The 19,756-nt window shown below is 39.1% G+C and overlaps 3 protein-coding genes across 6 annotated transcripts; all 3 read left to right on the top strand.

The window, feature by feature from the left end:
* The first annotated feature begins 365 nt into the window (after positions 1-365).
* LOC133745917 (uncharacterized) lies at positions 366-6,526 on the top strand. Its single transcript, XM_062174076.1, has 5 exons — positions 366-1,160; positions 2,205-2,241; positions 3,173-3,409; positions 3,613-3,660; positions 5,179-6,526. The coding sequence occupies exons 1-5, from the start codon at positions 826-828 to the stop codon at positions 6,319-6,321; spliced, it is 1,800 nt and encodes a 599-aa protein (XP_062030060.1). The 5' UTR covers positions 366-825; the 3' UTR covers positions 6,322-6,526.
* Positions 6,527-11,564: 5,038 nt separating this feature from the next.
* On the top strand, positions 11,565-14,715 carry LOC133746306 (phragmoplastin DRP1A-like). Of its 4 annotated transcripts, none has more exons than XR_009864059.1 (5): positions 11,565-12,074; positions 13,307-13,407; positions 13,794-13,844; positions 14,193-14,272; positions 14,428-14,715. XR_009864059.1 is itself a non-coding variant. In XM_062174487.1 (5 exons), exons 2-5 carry the CDS (start codon positions 13,362-13,364, stop codon positions 14,448-14,450), a joined length of 228 nt encoding a protein of 75 aa, XP_062030471.1. In that variant the 5' UTR covers positions 11,565-12,074; positions 13,307-13,361; the 3' UTR covers positions 14,451-14,715. The 4 variants fall into 4 exon arrangements, 2 of the variants coding, with proteins under 2 accessions (XP_062030471.1, XP_062030470.1); XR_009864058.1 differs by having other exon boundaries at positions 14,421-14,715; XM_062174487.1 differs by having other exon boundaries at positions 14,193-14,300.
* Positions 14,716-15,320: 605 nt separating this feature from the next.
* On the top strand, positions 15,321-17,709 carry LOC133744694 (uncharacterized). Its single transcript, XM_062172760.1, has 2 exons — positions 15,321-16,724; positions 16,900-17,709. The coding sequence occupies exons 1-2, from the start codon at positions 15,321-15,323 to the stop codon at positions 17,707-17,709; spliced, it is 2,214 nt and encodes a 737-aa protein (XP_062028744.1).
* The last annotated feature ends 2,047 nt before the right edge of the window (positions 17,710-19,756 follow it).

The following is a 19,756-nucleotide window of genomic DNA, read 5'->3' as shown; positions in this document are numbered from 1 at the left end:
GACACTAATGCCCCCCCCCCTCCTTTCATAAGAAAATGAATTTCCCCCTATCACTCCAACAATAATCATTCTCAATCCAACACTAATTCACCACCATGATTATGTTTCTAGCCTGCACCTGAATACAAATTAATCATGACAAGAGAACTTAATGACATCTTAGACACCAAGATAAGCACTAATTATATCCACATATTCCTCCTTTAATATCTGATTCTTTCCCACTTATCCACCAATCCACCAAAGGTCCTAAAAATAAAATGAAAAAAGGATCCAAGTTCTTTGATATATATAACAATTTTTTAATCAAAAATACTAATTATTACATAGGCAGTACAGGGAAAGAGAGAGTCCAAAAATGGCCAAATGAATGAGATGTCCCTGTTGTGAGCCAGCCAGAGAGAAGAGATGCAAATCTTGACTTGCTTGGCTGCTCTGCACAGTCTCCACCTGACAAGCTATGAAGTCATGCACTTAAATTTCACTGACCTTTTTTCCACTCTCCCTCAACAACACTCCACCACACTAGTTACACAACCTCTGCAGTTTCATCCCCCCTTCTCTCTCTCTCTCTCTCTCTCTCTCTGGGAACTCTGCACTAGTCTCAGAAACCCAACTCACTCATGACCTCACCTTACACACTTGCAGCTAAACAAAACAAGACACAAAACCCCAAACCAACTTTTTAGTGGAAACTCCCAACAATCACCTTAAACCCCAAAAGCCAAAAACCCATTTCAATCCCTCAAATGCATTCTTCTCTTGTCCTCACTCAATGAGCTGGGTTGTTGTTCTGAAGCTTGAATCTCATTCTGGGTTTTGTGAATGGGGTGCATGTGCTCTACCTTGGCTGCCAAGTTCGCCTTCTTCCCTCCATCTCCTCCCACCTACAAGATCCACAACCGGGAAAACGACGGCAAGCTCAGCGTCGTAGCCTCCGCCTCCACCTCCACGTCGTTTCCTCTCCCTCACACCGACGACAACTCCCTCGACGTTTTGCTCATTGACAACAAACGCGGCAGCAAGATTGTCGCTTTTTATCTCAGAAACCCATATGCTCGTCTCACTCTGCTTTACTCTCATGGCAATGCTGCTGACCTTGGTCAACTCTATGATCTCTTTGTCCAGCTCAAGGTCGCTCTCAGGGTCAATCTCATTGGGTTAGTCGTTTTCTCTTTGTTTTCAGCCATTTTCATTTTGGTTTATTGGGTCCCAAAATGTGTGGATTTTGGGTTCTGGGTTCTGTTTCTAAGCTTCATGGTCCATGGAGTTTGCAAATCTAGCATCTTTAACAATCTCTTGGCTTTAAAAAAGTTCCCTTTTGTTTGTGAGCTTATTATTTGTTTGTGGGATTTCATTTTTGTTTTTACTCAACAGTTGATGCTGTTAAGTTGAGTTTAATTTGATTTACTACCTTTCCTAAGTTGAAAACTTCCGGTGGGTCTGGTTTGATGGGCTTAGATCTGTGAATGTTTAAATCTCTTACCTTCAACTATTGTCACACTGTATAATTCAATGTCTTTTCTTGTTTGTCCAGTAACAGCAAATCAAAGTGAAAGTGAATAAGGCACAGTTAATGGTTTCCCTAGATGTTAGTTCTTATCAGGCTTTTTCGACCTTTCTCTTTTCTCTTTTATTACCTTTTCTCCTTGTATAAAGTAAATGGGTTTTATTGTTCTATTTGGATATGGAGAATTGGAGATGCAGCTTTACTGTTTCTTTTTCTCTTGGAAATTTGTGCCTCAGGGCTCTTCAGATCTATCTTTCACTTTCCCCCTTCTCTTTTTCGTGTTTTGGTTCACAAGAGTTGCCTTTTACTGAGAACTGAAATAGGGTCCTCTATGATCTGTGTCTTTGGAATTCTAACTCTGTTCTTCGCAATTATGACGTGAAACCTATGATTGAGTACATGATTGAAGTCATAAGCACTTTGCGTGTAAATGGGGTTTCCAGATTTGTGAATGCCCAATTTCTTGTCTTTATTTTCCTTGTTAAGAAATTTGTCGGTCAAATTTTGTGTGCTTCCCAGCTTTTCATGCTGGGTTGTACTATTCATATTTCACTGATGTTAGGTGCAATGCGATCAACATGTCAATTAATATCGATCACATTGCTAATAATTTTTAATTAATAGTGCTTCTCCTATTCCCTGCCATTTCCTTGATTGGGTTTGATGTTCATAGAGTGCTGAATTTTGTATGCAGATATGACTATTCTGGCTATGGAGCCTCTACTGGCAAGGTAGCCCACAATAATCTTATTGTATATCATGTGAAACTTATTGTACTTCTACCCTGTTTCAAATATTTCAAGCAATATATAATGATGCAGACCAAAAAGATGCCTTTAATACTGATATTCCACGCTAAATAATTCATTGGAGGAATTGGAATTGCGCCAAACCATCAAAGTGATTAACCATTAAATAGATAATTCATATCATCATGAGTGGTTTTTCACGTAGTTTCTAAAATTTAGAAGGTAGAAGGTCTTTTGGCGGGATTATGTAAAAAGCCTACGGCATAAGTGAGCAATGGGGTAGAATATTGTAGATATCTGCATGTTGAAGAGACTATGCATACAGAGACACCCCCAAGGCTGAAGGCATATGTCTTATTCTAGATATGTCAATAATTGCAGAAGTTTTGGACTGGTTTCTGAGTCATGTATTAACTCACAATTGAACAACTGTAACTGAATTTGGTCACGTGTCTTATTCCAGATATGTCAATAATTGCAGAAGTTTTGTACTGGTTTTTGAGTCATGTATTAACTCACAATTGAACAACTGTAACTGAATTTGGTCATGTGTTTAATGGAGTTTCCTTGCATTTAAGCTTTAAACACCGCGACAAATATGATAATATCAACACAAATTAGCTAAATGTTGCTGGGTATGGTTAATGTATACAAAGCATTATAGAAAGAATACGTGTATTGATTGGCTATTCAAAATATTAGACTGCCTTGATGTTTTGGATTTTACAACTTTTTAGTTGCTTTTCTTGAAAATTGGAGGTATCTGTTCATTTTATGCGATAACATTACACGTGCTTACTAATTAGTTCACTATTTCTGGTTTTTCTTGTCATCATTAAATCTTAAACAGCTCATGTCCTTTAAAAGTGTCAATGGAAGTATTTAATTATGACTTCTTATTACTGGAATCCAGCCAAGTGAGGAAAACACATATGCTGACATAGAGGCAGTATATGAGTGCCTTGAGACCGAATATGGAGTTAGCCAGGAAGATTTGATCTTGTATGGGCAGTCAGTTGGAAGTGGACCAACACTCCACTTGGCATCTAAACTACCAAGACTAAGGGGTGTAGTTCTGCACAGTGCAATTCTCTCCGGCCTTCGTGTTGTCTGCCATGTAAAATTCACATTCTGCTTTGACATTTATAAGGTATGGTCTTATATCTTGGCTAGTCCGGTAATAGATGTCTAGCATCAACTTGATTCTTGGACGGCCTACCATATAGAATGACAGTATTTTTGTTATATTGATGTACAATTAGTAGACTCTGAGAATGATTAATGTAGTAAACTGGCAAGACTAGAGTATTATGCTTTGCTTATGCGAGTATGGTGCTATTCTTATGTATGCAGAACATCAATAAAATTCGGAAAGTGAAGTGCCCTGTGCTAGTGATACATGTAAGTGCTTCTTGAATTGATCACTATAAATCTCATGTTTTCTTGGTCTGGTTGAAAATGTAATGTTGGATACACGACCATGAGAATGAATTTTTTTTCCGCTTCTGTGAAACTGTTGTTAGCTTGATATTTCTTTAGGATTGCTTAAGATTTACTTGTTCAATCCAGTTGAATTTCTTGGTTTGATTAATTGTTTCTATGCATCTTCTGCAGCATGCATCATTTAGTTCAACAGACAGTCAACATTTTATTTAGTAACCCCATTTTGAATTCAGCTGAGTATAGGCATTTCTCACTTTTCTAGAAGTATATGAATAACTTTTTTGGCCTAATTAAACTTTAATTTCCCACAAATGGATCCGGCCCATAAGGGTATAAGTTGATAAACTCTGGCTTTTGTATGTCTCGTGTATTGAACCCTTATAACTCATTTATTTATAGGACATTGAATACACCTCAAATTGGCTATATTTAGGTTTTATGCTTTTCCATTATATGCTTATTCACATTTTAGGTTATTACTACATTTTTTCTGATCTGTGTTGGAAACAGGAATCACTGAATCATCAATCATTTGACTCAAATAAACTATGTACGACAAACACCAAGGATTCAATTTCCTGAGACATATTATCTAATACTAGTAGATGTAACGTGGCATTTATTTTATTTTATTTTTTATCAAAGATAAAACCCGACTCTTGGGTCACCAGTCCTTGAGATTCTTGAATTTTCAAATGTCATACGTCATATTTCTGATCTTAGCATCTCAACTCAATGGTGATAAAATTGATAGATTGATGGTTAAGTATTCTAGGTGATTATGTTAGAAATTTAGATTGGTGTATGTGTTAAAAGAAATTTGAGTTCCTGATGGAAAGAAAGGAATCAGTTGTAACATAAGTTTACTTTTGACTGAGGAGATGAAAGTATGAGAATAAAGGTACGTGCTAGCAAGGCTTGCAAGAGTGGAGCCAATCCTATAATTGAGATGCTTATTTCCCCGTTAGACATAAGCTATGTTATTTCTTATTTTAAACATTTAAAACAGAACTATTGTATCTATCATCACATCTTACTGTCCAACATGTTGATGAAAGACAACATCCTTATGGATACTAACCTGAGGTTAAAGCAGAATCTCAAAGCCTTAGTTGAACAGTATTATTAGATTGTAATCACTTGATTATGCCTATTCCCTTCTATTAAAAGCATCATGAGACACCAATGGTCACCGAAAGCATGCCGATATATGTGTCGATATGAAAATGCTTAGCTTTTTGTCTAGACTGGTCTTTTGCTATTTTGATGATTGTTAATTGATTACTATACTCATGATGACCTTAAAAATTTGGCTGGCTCTGTAGGTTGACAACCTAAGGTCAGTTCGAATGATTTTCCTATTTTCTAAACATATATTTCCATGATTATTTAAGTAGTTTCTGTAATCATTTTAATTTCATTTGATATGCCTTATCATAATTGTAAGCTGAAATGTATCGAAAAACTATCTTTCAGGGTACAGAAGATGATATTGTGAATTGGTTACATGGCAATGGACTTTGGAAAATGGCAAGGGATCCGTATGAGCCTTTGTGGATTAAAGGAGGTGGGCACTGCAACTTGGAGCTTTACCCTGATTACATCCGCCATCTTTGCAGGTTTATCCAAGAAATGGAGAACATAACCACAGAAATCCGTCTCAAAAAGATCCGACAGAACATGCATGTGCACAAGAGATCATGTGCAAGCCATTACTGTAGAATTAAAGTCTGCCAACCTAAATGCTTTGAATGTTCGATACCAAAATGTGTAAAATGCTCATGCTGGAAGCCGAAATGCTCCTCTTGCTGCAAGCCGAACTGCTCCTCTTGCTGCAAGCCGAACTGCTCCTCTTGCTGCAAGCCGAACTGCTTCTCTTGCTGGAAGCCGAAATGCTTCTCTTGCTGCAAGCCGAACTGCTTCTCTTGCTGCAAGCCGAAATGCTCCTCTTGCTGCAAGCCGAACTGCTCCTCTTGCTGCATGCCGAACTGCTCCTCTTGCTGCAAGCCGAAATGCTTCTCTTGCTGCAAGCCGAACTGCTCCTCTTGCTGCATGCCTAACTGCTTCTCTTGCTGCAAGCCGAAATGCTCCTCTTGCTGCAAGCCGAACTGCTCCTCTTGCTGCATGCCGAACTGCTTCTCTTGCTGCAAGCCGAAATGCTCCTCTTGCTGCAAGCCGAACTGCTCCTCTTGCTGCAAGCCGAACTGCTCCTCTTGCTGCAAGCCGAACTGCTCCTCTTGCTGCAAGCCGAACTGCTCCTCTTGCTGCATGCCGAACTGCTCCTCTTGCTGCATGCCGAACTGCTTCTCTTGCTGCAAGCCGAAATGCTTCTCTTGCTGCAAGCCGAAATGCTTCTCTTGCTGGAAGCCGAAATGCTTCTCTAGCTGCAAGCCGAAATGCTTCTCTTGCTGCAAGCCGAAATGCTTCTCTTGCTGCAAGCCGACATGCTTCTCTTGCTGGAAGCCGACATGCTTCTCTTGCTGGAAGCCGAGCTGCATAAAATGTTGCTGGCGGCCCAAATGCCCGAAATGTGCAGGACCAAACTGCTGCATTACATGTTTTCAGTGGCGGTGCTGTGTAGGAGGAACACAAAGTGGGTTAGACAGGGAGGATGGCTGATGGTATAAATGGTTGTTGTATAGGTGAGCTGCTAACACCCATCTCTTGTGCAGTAGTGTTGGAAACAGGAGGAAGTAGTTGCCGGGTAGATTTTAATTTTATAATTAATTATTTTCTTGATACTGGTCTGCTTTGAAACTCAAACAATATATGAACTTTCCTCAAAAACATACATTTTGAATGAGATGCATATTATTTTTAGGTAGCTTAAAGCTTATACATAGCAACAGATTTTCGACTCTGTAGCATGCCTAAGAGGTGCAGGATATTCAAGCTGCCTTTTTGAGCTATCAAAATGAGAAAACCTAGAGGAAAAGGGATTCAATTTCCTTGATGGCTTCTATCTTATAGTGTGAACTTACATGATTGTAACAAGGATTGTGTAAAATGAAACTGCATGAACACTAGACATGTTATCACAGTTTCCCTAGGATCCTTAGTCGCTACATTCAGGAGTCCAAATTCCAAGTGCTTCTGTGAAAGTGTTTCTCAGGGAAGCACGTCTATTAAGCTAAACCATTTGAAACTTCCCTACTGATTTAGTTCCAACACTTTCTCAATTCAGAAACTCTGATGTGGCCTCCAAGTTAATTCAAGACTTGGAAATCGTATCCTCCACCAGTGCAATCTGGCTGCTGATATTGTGGAGTCTTAAACTTGGTGCCAAACAATAGTTTACCAAATTCAAACCTGCAACTTGGCGTGTGATTTGAATTCGGTATGGAAACCACGTTCTAGTTCTGAAATTGGTTTCCCTCACGTCCTTGTTTTCTTAAGAAAGAAAAATACTCCCCCAACAAAAAGAGAAAAAAACCAAGTAAATTATTATGTTTGGTCATAGATGCCCGAAAACTTACTAGTGTAGAAGATGGAGGCCGCAAGCCATAGTCAGGGAGCATGGGATTTCTGGTCTGTCGATATAGATTTTAAGAGGGAAATGTCAATGTATAATAAAATAATTTTTTTTTATCAGAGTAAATACACGGAGAGCAATTATTAATCTACTTATCAAATTGGCAATTGTCAATCCATTATTTATCAAAAGTTGTTGACTTCAGTTACAAAAAGAAGTAATAAATGGCAATTGGCATGCCGGTCAGGATTTAAATGTCATTGATTAAAAATAAGATTAAACTTGTTCAAGTAAATCCTTATTTGTGTGTCTGACCCAAACTTTAGGTTACTTGACCTAGTGGTAATAGGGTTTAATTAGAATAATTTAGATATTCATATTCAATGTATGATTACCTTTCCTTGTATGATTCGGATTCTATGCATTGTAATCCTCTATATAAAGAGACCCCTATTATCAATGAGAATACACAGCGATTTTCTCTCAATTCCTGTTTCTCTAAAACAAAACTTAAAATTTAATTAATTAATTTATAAATGAGATTAGTGGTACACTATTTGATATTAGAAAATAATTTATTCAATATATAATTTTTTTTATCAACTCATCTTTATAAGGCTTAGTCGATCAAAAGCTGGTCAGGTGGACTTTGGATGGCGAGTTAGTGTTGACACAAGTGAGTTGCTCCTGCTTTTGTTGTCTTTGTCATATAGTTGTAGTGCATGTTTGGAGTCGGGGCCTTTTTTAGCTCCTTGAGTCAGTCATTTTAGAGTTTCAGTGTGAAGTCTAGTGGCCATTTTTTTGTAAGAGATGTTGCCTAAAACTCGTTGTAAGCAGTTCATTATTAATGAAGTTCTTCTTGATCAAAAAAAAAAAAACTCATCTTTATATAATTAGCAAGAACTTATTCACATAACATTGTGTGTGATTGACATATGTCATTGATTGTGTATACGGTAATACGTGCCCATGGCTAACACGATTGAATTTCTTCATCGATTTTTTGATTAAACCCCGGACCTCACAGTGTCGAATGAGAATTGAAGAATAAAAGTTGATGGAAGAATAAGATGGAAAAGTAAAATTTGAGAAATTAGTGTGAGAAATGGAGGTGAGGGAATGACCATTCATAGAAGTTTTGAAAAAAAAAAAAAAATATATATATATATATATATATTTTTTAACTTTTCAGATTAGCTTTGGGCATACTTTCTTACTTGCCCATTAGTTAAGAGACTGAGAGGAATAAATGTTTGTTAGCCATATATATTAAACATAAGGGAGTCATTCTAATGAGGATCACTAAAATGAGGACTAGTTGAGGACTTTTGTGTGAGACTCACTTTTCGATCACATTTCTGCAAATCAACAGGTCGATGTTTAGATATTTATGTGTAGATCATTCATGCAATTTTTCAACCAAATTGAAAATCGTTAAGGCATTCATAATAGTGATTTATCAGTTATAAACATGAACGGTTCATGTTTGACAGATTTGGTTCGTCCATTAATTTGATCTAGTTCGGTACCTTAACGATTAGCAATTTGGAAGGAAATTTTCAAAAGTGTTCTACTCATGCATACATAAACATCTAGTGGTTGATTTACAGTAATGTAATTGAAAAGTTGGTCTCCAAAATCGTTGATTAGAAAGTTCTCAACTAGTCCTCATTTTAGTGGTTCTCATTTAAATGACTCCCTTAAACATTAAAGCTGAAATTATATTAACTTGAAATTGTGCAACTGTTTTCAGACGTCAATCACATCCTATTTGCTTGTTCCTCAAAAATTTGATGGAAGAATAATCTGAAAAGTAAAAAAGATGGAGAAGTAAAATTTGAGAAAATTTTGATGTGAGAAATGGAGGTGATGGAGTGAGTATTTATAGAAGTTTGGAAAAAAAGAAATTTTTTTTTTCTTTTTCCTTTCCAAATTAGTTTCAGGCATTCTTAGTCAATTGGTTCTTAGTTAAGAGAATGTGAGTAATTAGTGCATGTCATCCATATATATTAAATTTAAGAATTGAAATTATAATAATATGAAATTGTGTAACTGTTTTCAGTCGACATATTCACCTGTCCTTTGACATTGTCCCTTGGGTGAGCATGTCTCTCGTTTTGGGATAACAAAATAAATTTGTCGTCATCATTTAATTGCGATCCCAACATTTGCAATTAAATGACTGTTGGGAAGAAAGTTAGAGCATAAGTTAGATACACTAGCCCTGGGGCTGCGCTGTTGTCGCTAGACAACAAGCGCATGCTCTCCATGTCCTAAATTAAAAAAAAAAAAAAAAAAAGATCATTAACAACATGTTAATAACTCATGGGCCCCTCACAATTAGTTAGTTAAAGATATCTATATTTCTAGCTAATTGTGCAAGTTGATGAGCCACATGATTGGCAGATCGTCTAACATGAGCTAGAGAAGCATTGGAGGCCAAAACCAAACTTTGTTTGAGGTCCAGGTCCTCCACAAGAACACCCAAGTCTTCTATTTTGGGAGGTAATGGCAGGGGATCGGATCAGGATCCTCACACTGATCAAGGCACCGGTGGCTGGCCTGATGCAGCAACGGGGTCTCCATGAGGCTGCTTCCATGGAACTGTCCGGGCCTTGGGGTGGACCTGACGGGGAAAACACTGCGACGTTTGGTCAAATGTCACAACCCCTCGATGCTTTTTATTATGGAGACTGGACAGCAAGAGCGGGTGCTCAATTTTTGGAAAAAACAACTACTGTTTGATCACTTGTTTGTGGTTAATCCATCTCGAAATGGTGGTGGTGGTCTTGCTCTCTTTTGGAACAACTCAGTTCATGTCTCTACTATAACAGCCTCAGTTAACTATATAAATACTACTGTCTGTTTTACTTCTGATGCTTTCCATTGTAATGTTTCTTGGATGTATGGGAACCCCCATGTTAATAAAAAAGTAGCCTTTTGGCGTTCTCTCTACTCAACTTTCTCTGCTCATGCCCTACCTTGGTTGTGCTTGGGGGATTTCAATGAAATTTTGTGGTTGCATGAAAAATGGGGAGGTCTTCCGCAACCCCGTTGGAGGATCAACTTGTTCAAAGATTTCCTCAACCACTCACAACTATCGGATCTTCTTTTTCATGGTCCGGATTATACCTGGTTCTACTTTCATCATGGCAAGATTGTAATCAAAGAACGGTTAGACAGAGCTCTGGCAAATAATGAATGGATCACAAGCCAACCCCGATCTCAGGTATTTCATTTACCTCTTCTTGGATCGGATCACCGACCAATCATGCTCGATACAAATCCATATGAGTTGAAGCCTCCCCCAATCTTCCGCTTCGAGCACCTGTGGACCACTCATCCAGCAAGTTTTGACTTAGTTCGCTCTTGTTGGCAAGCTACCTCATCGATTGCAAAGCCCGCTGCTCAGATTTGGGCAACAAATCTTGATAGATGCAAGTCTGCTCTCTCGCCCTGGGCAAAGAACACTTTCCCAAATTTTGCTCAACAAGTTGTCGGCTGCCAAAAGAGAATTCAGTCCCTACTAGAATCAGATCTTCCTGATGCTCATCAGCAGATTACTTCTGCTGCAGCGGATATTAACTCTCACTGGTCTCTGGAGGAATTATACTGGAAACAGCGTTCAAGAGTTTCTTGGCTTGCACATGGTGATCTCAACACTCGTTACTTCCACCAGGCAACTATTATGCATCGTCGAAGAAATAAGATTCTAAGACTCAAGAATGAATCCGGTATTTGGGGTTAACAAATCAGAGTGACATTGTTAATCATTTAAATCTCTTCTTCCGGGAGATATATGCGGCTTCTCCCACTGATCACATGCAAACTGTCCTTGATTTTGTTGATCCAGTCGTCACTGTGGAAATGAATGCGGCACTTTTGGCTGATATTTCCATTCAGGAGGTCAAAGAAGCTGTTTTTGATTTGGGTGCTTTAAAGGCCCCGGGCCCCGACGGTTTCTCCGGAACCTTCTACCAAACTTATTGGGACATTGTCAAAAATGTGGTCCATGAAGCTACTGCTCAATCATGTGCCTCTTCCTCAATCTTGGAGCAATTTAACTCTACTTTTCACTACAAGAAATCTGGGCTTTTACCGCCTAAAATTTACGGCGTGCATACATGTGTGCCGTAAAAATTAGTAATTTACGGCGTGCAATTAATGCATGCCGTAAATGTAGTGTTACATAGAGTTATTTACGGCGTGCTTTAAAAGTGCGCCGTAAATAAGATCCTGTCATGAGTTATTTACGGCTTGCATTGGTAGCACGCCATAAATGTAGTATTATGTAGAGGTATTTACGGCATTCTTTGGTTGCATGCCGTAAATGAGGATGAGGTATTTAGTGCGTGCATTAGTTGTGCGCCGCAAATGGAGGTGGTATCAAACTGTGTTGCCCGCTCAATTTTTTTCGCCAAACTTAAACTTCCCACCTTTTTTTCTTTTGTTCTGTGAAAGGAAATAAAGGTGCTCATCGAAAACGAAACCTCTCTCCTCTCAGACGCCCAACACGGCTCTCTCGCGAAATTTCCCTCTTCCAATTGCTATTCCAATTCTCTTTTTGGGTTTTTGATTTTCATAATTTTCTACTGGTTATTGAGCAGCTCAGGTCTAAGTTTTCAAATACTCTCGAACATCCCCACACCTCCTTTCTCTATTTCTGTCTAGCCGACTCATCACCGTCACAATCCCCATAGCAGATCTACCTTTTCCGAATCGTGAATGTTTTCTCAGATCCACGCGATTTGACTCCCACCCCGTTCGTAGCTCCCTCCGTCACCGCTCACTGGTCAACAAAATCCAAAGAGCTTGCACAGCTCTCGGTGACCACGGCGAAGCTAGCGCATTACCGACTCTTTGGGACTCGCTTCCCTCCATCGCTGCCGTTGGTGGCCAGGTCAGCTCCCGATTCATTCCTCCACCTTCTCTTTTCTCTCTGATTGATCCAGGTATTCGGACTCTGCTTTGGTCAGCTGTATAACCTATTTCTTAGTAGATGCTATGTGAATGCTTTGCTTGATTGAAGTCTGTTGCATAATTTGCTTAGCGATGAAGATAGAGAGTATGATTATTGTGTTAAGCAGAAGCATTGAAATAGCTTTCAAGCTATCAGCAATCCTAGCATAGTCAGTTTTACAGAGTGTACTATGAGCTGCTTCCTCTACCTTTGGTATGTTAGCGGTGGGGAAAGGATAAATATTGGTGTCCAATTTACTTTTACAGCTTGGGTTCTGATGGGTTATTTCTATGCTGCAAGACATACTTTAGTAAGATTTGGAAGCAAGCCTTGCTGCTCATCAGTTGTTTGATAGGTCAATTATTTACCTGTAGTAACAGAAAGCAGGGAACGATTTCCTGTTGGAAGACTGAATAGGTTCTTCTTCAGAATGATATATGGTTTTTTATATAATTAAACTTGGCTTGTTAGTTTCTGGGTTTTAGGATTGCAATTTTTTGTATAATCAGATGGCTTGTTTTAAAAAATAGATCCATTTTGAGCGAAAGACAAGAAGCCTTTCCAAAGCAAAAGTGTAGTGATCAATGTTAGATATAAGAGGCATAATTTCTGAAAGAATTTGAAATGAATCAAATTTTTAGAATGAGAAGGCTTGTTTTTAAATTTGGGTCCATCAGAAGCCTTCCAAAGTAAAAGTTTAGTGATTGATGTTAGATATAAGAGTTGCATGCTCGTCTACTTTGAATCTGTGATATTGACTTAGTAAGGTATAGACTATAGAGTCCATATTACTTAATAGCTTAATGTCACCTCCCAAGTTCATATTAAGCCTCTGGGTGGTCCATTACTCTATTTAATCGCACATCTTTATTTGTTTGATTATTTGTCACTGAGTTGTACGAAGCGTCCAAGCTAAGCTCAAGCTCAGTCATGGAAACAAGCCAAGCTGAGCTTATTCTTTTTCTGATTTTGCTCGTTTGGATTTAATTTGCTATGTTTCAATTCTATTTAAATTTTATTGGTATCCATATCAGTAAGGTTTCCATATTACACTTTCAAAGTATATCTCAAGGAATAATAAAATGAAAATCAGTAGCTTGATTAATCTTTTTTGTTTACTTGTTTATTTTCTTCACACGACTAACATGCCAATATTGATTATGTATGTACAGCTGCTGTAAGAAAGGAAATTTCAGACTAGACAGATCGTGAAACTGGCCGCAGCAAATGATCTCCAGTGTTCCAATTCATCTTAGCATATATTCTCCTAATGGTAAGATAATGGGTACTTGATTTGTTTGCTTGTACTTATTTTGCATCCGGCACTTTGGGAATTGGAATGAGAAAGAATGTGTGGAGGTATTCATAGACTGTTAACATAGTAATTTGTCTTGGATTTGACAATCTTGTTTCAAATGTCATTTACAATCTTAGGAAAATCTACTCAAGTTTTGCATATTATCACATTTCTTAAAATGATAAACAGATAAGATGGAAGGCTTTTTCAGGATTTCCAAAACTAGTATAACTAGAACTAAAGTGTGCCACATTGTTGAATGAGTGACCTAGCCACGGATTGTGAGAGTAGTAGTGTTGTGATTACCACATTTTCTTCTTCTCTTCTACTGACATAACAAATTTATGTTTGATTCCTGGCAGTTATCAACTTGACACATCTTGACCTTCCTGGGCTTACAAAAGTTGCTGTTGGTAAGTATCAAGGCTCATTTTTTTACATGTATTTCTTTGTCGTTGTATCTGCCTGTGGAAAAGTGTAAAGAAGCCCAAGGGATATGATGGAAAAAGGAATGGTAGAACATAATGCATATCTAGTATTAACACATTCCTAGGGATCCTTGTACATATTAATTTTTACTGAATTCTATTAATCGTATGTGTAGTGTGACTCTTAACAATCTTGAGGTAAAGAGTCCACTGATAGTCTTTAGTGTTCATTAAGAAAATAAAGTAAGCAATGTTTGTTTGGAAAGTCCTATTAGTTAATTACCTTATGTTTTTACTTGGTGAATGACATCCTCTGTATGATATTTTTAATAGGATCAATGAGGTCTTTTGCTATACTAGATGAATCGATCACTGGTACATTCAAACAATTGATACCTTGGACAAAAGAAGAGGTCAGTATGTGCAATCTTAGTGTGATATGTAAGTGATCAAATTCAAAAGTTTGTACACCTTGCAACTAAAAGCTTCAGTTCATTTATATATGATTGAAGTGATGATTTAAACTTTTAAAGTATGTTGATAGAAGCTGTTTGTTTCTAGTTGATAGGTTGGATGAAAGCTCAATGCTAGCTATTAGTTGAGTGACGAGAATAAAAGCTCAGCAGAGAAGGGAAGGACATGGAAACAGAAGCATATTGAAAGGAAACCAAAGGCAGTTATAGTATAACAATGAACTTGCTTAAATTCCTCTGTTGTAGTTAGGTAACTTCAAATATGTTTAGGGTTTAGGGATATGACTTTAATTGATTGATGTAATGAGTTTTACTAATACATTTCCAGTTGTTACTTTATAAATGAAATTAATTACAATGAGGGTAATATGAGTATGATATTTGAGGAAAAAGGAAATTTTTTTTTTTGTTTGAACATACCTCATTTACGGCGGCAGTGTGTGCCTTAACTAGGAGTTTAGCCACTCTTTTACGGCGTGCTGTGTACGCCTTTAATATGAGGACTTTTACGGCGTGCAATGTGGGTAGTAAATGACCTAAATGATGGTTGTGGAACTACTTTTATGGCGTGTTACTTATTCTTTTATGACGCATTTTTGCATGCCGTAAAAGACCCATGGTCTTTCACGGCGCGAGCTTTTACAGCGTGTTTTTGTGCGCCGTAAATAGGCTTTTACGGCGCACATGGTGGGCCGTAAAAGACCAGTTTTGGTGTAGTGTTTATTGCGTTGATTCCTAAGCTGGAAGTACCCCAGTCAGCTTCCCAATTCCGTCCCATTGCCCTGTGTAACTTTGCCTACAAAATCTTGACAAAGATCATGTCCAACAGATTGAAACCTTTTATGCCACTACTCATTTCGGAAAATCAGTCCGCATTCATTTCTGGCCGCCAAATCCAAGATAACATCATGGTGGCTCATGAACTTTTTCATCACCTCAAGTTGCTGAAGTCAGGATCAGGGGGGGGGAATTTGCAATCAAACTTGACATGAACAAGGCTTATGACCGTGTGGACTGGCAATTTCTGGAAGCGGTTCTCCTCAAAATGGGCTTCCATCGAAACTGGGTCAGGTTAGTTATGTCCTGTGTTATGTCTGTTTCATTGGCTATCCTTGTTAATGGTGCTCCGGGTCGAAAATTCAAACCATCTCGTGGACTAAGACAGGGAGACCCTCTGTCCCCGTTCCTGTTCTTATTTATTAATGATGTGTTGTCCACTATGATAAGGAAGATTTGTGAGGCTAATCTCCTGGATACGGTAAAATTGAATTCCGATGGACCGATGGTCAGTCACCTCTTCTTTGCGGATGATTCGATCTTTTTCCTCAAGGCCACTTTGTATAATTGTGAGGTTCTATCTGATACTTTACATCACTACTGTTCAGCCTCAGGTCAATCCATCAATACACAGAAGTCCTCTTTATTTTTCAGCCCCAACACTCCCCCTGAAATTGTTAATCTCATCAGTATGGTTTTGGGTATGAAACCCGTTCTTAATCTGGGTTTATACCTTGGGCTGCCTACAATTTGGGGCCGCTCAAAGGTGTCAGCTCTTGCCTATGTCAAGGAAAACATTGAAAAGAAGATCTCTGGATGGAATGCTTCAACTCTCTCCCAAGCTGGAAAAGAAATCATGATCAAATCAGTGGCCATGGCAATCCCTGCCTACCCAATGTCAGTTTTCAAATTCCCTACTACTCTTTGCAACCAAATCAATTCCGCTTTTGCAAACTTTTGGTGGGGTAATGATACTTCTTCGGGCATACACTGGAAGAATTGGTCCTCCCTTGGTCTCCCAAAATCTGATGGTGGTTTAAGTTTTAGAAGCATTGAGACTTTCAATCTGGCCCTTCTAGCAAAACAGGGTTGGAGAATCCTGTCTAATCCCAATGCGCTTTGGGTCCGTGTCCTGAAGCACCTTTATTTTCCCTACTGCTCTTTCTTTGAAGCAACTAGAGGATCTTCCCCCTCCTGGGCATGGTCTAGTCTGCTGGAAGGTCGGTCTATTCTCACTTCTAGGTGCATTTGGCAGGTTGGCTCTGGTTCCTCCATTAACTTTTGGCGAGATAACTGGATCCCCAGATTCCCTTCCCTCAACCTCCAAGCCTTTATGCCCCATAATGCACCGGATGTTCCAGTCACTGACTTCATTGACTTCAATACTCATGAATTCACACCTCACCTCCCCTCCGAGGCTATCAATGCTATAAGAGCTACCCCTTTTGGTGGCCCTGATGGATTGGATTCACTAATTTGGTCGGCAACCACTTCAGGCATGTACTCTGTGAGATCGGGATATGATACCAGGTTGAATGCCTCAGTCCCCCATCTCGCAGCTCACCCGCACCAATCGTATACCATTCACAAAAATATTTGGAAGTGGCTCTGGAAGGTAAAGATAACTCCACGCATCAAACATTTCATGTGGCGAGCTCTCTCAAATGCTTTGGCAACTAACAACAATAGACATCACAGACACCTGGCTTTGTCTCCAATCTGCACTCTCTGTGAGTCGCACCCTGAATCTATTGAACATGTCCTGTTCCCTATGCCCTTGGGCAATGAAGACATGGTTTTGTCACCCTCTTTCGTATAGGATAGATCCCCAATCCATCACATCCCTTGATCGGTGGATCTTTACTGTGTTTAATCTGAATGGGATTTCTTCCCCTGCTGATACGGCCTTCCAAACCCATGCTCTGTTCTTACTTTGGTTCATTTGGAAACACAGATGCCATTGTATCTTCAATTGTGAAGCTCCGTCCTCTATCTCTGTTGCCTCAAGAGCCTTTTCTGCTTCAACAGAATTTCTCATGATCCCTCAAAGGGTTCTCTCCCCCAACTTCATGAGGCCAACTCTTGATCTTGCACAACCTGCAAATTGGAAAGCTCCCGCCCCAGGCACACTGAAAATAAATACCGATGCCGCTTGGGATCCCATCTCTTTGGCTTGTGGGCTGGGAACCTTGCTACGGGATTCCAATGGAAACATTCTTGGAGGATCTTCCAAGTCAACTCATGCCTCCTCAGCTATTGCAGCTGAAGCCATGGCGATCAGACTCGGTCTTTCTCTTGCATCCTCTTTATCCCTTTCTTCTTTTCAGCTGGAATCTGACTCCTTGGTCTTGATTTCAACTTTTTTAAACCCCTTTTCGTCGATTGATTGGACTGCCACGCATGTTGTTGCAGATATTCGAGCATCGGCTAGTCGTTTCGATCGAGTTAACTGGCTTTGGACCAGTAGACATGCCAACGCTGCTGCAGATTTTGTCGCAGGGATGGCATCGCGCAGGGTGTGCCCGGCGGACTGGGTAACCAATCCCCCTCCCTCCCTAATGCGAATCTTACTTTTCGATGCAAGTGGACCTCCTCCTTGAGTCTTCTCGGAGCTTTTATTTACTTATGTTCTTTGCTTTCAGTTTTTTCTTTCTGTTTTTCTGGGTTTCATTCCCCTTTGTATTCTCTGTTGTAACCAAAAAAAAAAAAAAAAGTTAGAATAATCTGCACCACTATTAGAAACAACACAAACCAACTCAAAGGCAATTATGTTGCCATTACACTATTTAAAGTTAAAATATGATATATACATGCATTCATGATACAACAAGTTCAACATGTATTAAATTCTCTTCCCATGGACACAGGGCCGCTCTCCATAAACCCTAGTCCTCTTTGGCTTGGCTCTCAACATCGATGGATCCCATCGACACTAACTCTAGCCTTCAATGGTCGATCTCCACACTAGGTTTGTGCATGGTAGCCTCAAATACAAATTTAGCTGTCAAGAAATTATGGGGTGCTCCTCAGACACCACATATCTATAGAAAGAGGATGAAGCCCTGCGAGGGTTTGAGTTTTTGATCTTTCGGCTTTGGCTTGGAAATGACCTCTATCTCTTGTTGTCGGCGGTGGTTTGGTTACTACTATATTTGATCGGGTTTTGTAGGTTGATGATGATTGCCTTTTGTTCTGGGTGATGACTCTGTCAGGTGACTCCTTTCTCGTCTTCCTAGTAGGGTGCAGTCTAGACACGGTGGTTGTGGTGGCGCAATTTGGTCCAAGTGGGAGACTCAATGCGATAGTCGTGGATCATGGCTGCAGTCAAGCTTGCCTATTGGGTTGGCTTGCTCTCTTTGGGTCTAGGATAGGGCCTTTGGGCCTCATCTTGGGCTTCCTAGAGAGCGTGTTAGCCCTTTGGGATTGGTTTTTATTTAAGTATTTTACTTTGTCTATTTATGTTAGCTAAATAGCCACCCTCAAGTATAATAGGTACAAGTAATAGTATAGAGATTTAAGAAAGGTTGTCGAACCCACGAGGATTGGATTCCTTTCACTAGCTAGGGTGTTAACCTAAGGAGAGCTAGAATATGCAAATGTACAATCACAAACCTAAATTCACAAGAAAATCTAGGCTTATGGTGAGTATGTGCATTGTGGTGATAGTAAAATTGTTTGTTGGATAGAGTGGTGAACCAAATTAAAATAAATGCTCAAATGTAAACTAAACTACTCTAAACTAAACTAGTAATATAATGGATGAAGTTAGGGGTTGGATTGTCTACCACTAACCTCCCTTGCAAGTATTGAAGTTCAAATACAAGTGATGCTATTCTAATTTCCCAATTACCCTCTTTGCATCCGGATAGGACTACAAAAGCTTAAACTCCTTTAATGTTATTAATTTCAACCGGATAAGTCTAGAATTAACTACCTAATAACAATTCCTATTACCGGTTAAGTCTCAATTCATTGTTCTTAGATGCATAAAGTTTTGAGTTTAGATAATCATGCAAGCAAACCAATCCTAGATCTAGGTGATTTTAACTCACAACCTTCATATGCACATAGAGGATGCTATCATGCTATCAATGCTCAAGGTTAACTACTCCCTAAACATTTTTTCATGAGATGACAAACACAACACATTCAAAGTAGTTAAGTTTGAATGAATGCATTCACTTCTTGAATTAGCATATGAAGATGAAAATCACAAATAACATCAAATATAAATTAAAACATCAATTCATACAAGTTTGGCTAGGGCTTTCAACCCTAGCCCCAACAAAGTAACTACTCACTCATAGTCATACAAATTGGCATCAAATCTATAAAGTAAATCAAGGTAAATTAAAGAATTAAGGGAAGAAAGAACTAGTTGAAGCTTGACAAATCAATGGGTAGCTTCTCCTTCATTTTTCTCCTTCAATGCTCCTTGAATCCTCCTTGACGGTGGAATGGATGGATGATGAACTTCTTGATGGTGATGATGAATGGAATGGTGATGAAGATATGATACTCCTTTGACTAACTTTGAGTGGTAGTGATGAAGTAGTGGTGGTGGTGATGGAGTTTATGGTGGTGGAAGATGGTAGTTGTGGTGGTGATGATGGAGGAGATGGAGTAGATTGGGTATTGTGGGTTTGG

Source organism: Rosa rugosa, chromosome 4 (genome assembly GCF_958449725.1).
Source record: "Rosa rugosa chromosome 4, drRosRugo1.1, whole genome shotgun sequence".
NCBI classification, from domain to species: Eukaryota; Viridiplantae; Streptophyta; class Magnoliopsida; order Rosales; family Rosaceae; genus Rosa; species Rosa rugosa.
The sequence above is the reverse complement of the archived record's forward strand: the minus strand, read 5'-3'. Positions and strand labels throughout refer to the sequence as shown.

Coding starts and splice junctions, on each gene's coding strand:
- LOC133744694 (XM_062172760.1), top strand. CDS start 15,321: ATGAACAAGGCTTATGACCGTGTGGACTGGCAATTTCTGGAAGCGGTT. Junction 16,725..16,899: donor TTTGGAAGTGGCTCTGGAAG/GTAAAGATAACT, acceptor TGGGCAATGAAG/ACATGGTTTTGTCACCCTCT.
- LOC133745917 (XM_062174076.1), top strand. CDS start 826: ATGGGGTGCATGTGCTCTACCTTGGCTGCCAAGTTCGCCTTCTTCCCT. Junction 1,161..2,204: donor CTCAGGGTCAATCTCATTGG/GTTAGTCGTTTT, acceptor TTTTGTATGCAG/ATATGACTATTCTGGCTATG. Junction 2,242..3,172: donor ATGGAGCCTCTACTGGCAAG/GTAGCCCACAAT, acceptor ACTGGAATCCAG/CCAAGTGAGGAAAACACATA.
- LOC133746306 (XM_062174486.1), top strand. CDS start 13,362: ATGATCTCCAGTGTTCCAATTCATCTTAGCATATATTCTCCTAATG. Junction 13,845..14,192: donor GCTTACAAAAGTTGCTGTTG/GTAAGTATCAAG, acceptor TATTTTTAATAG/GATCAATGAGGTCTTTTGCT. Junction 14,301..14,420: donor GTGCAATCTTAGTGTGATAT/GTAAGTGATCAA, acceptor GTTTGTTTCTAG/TTGATAGGTTGGATGAAAGC.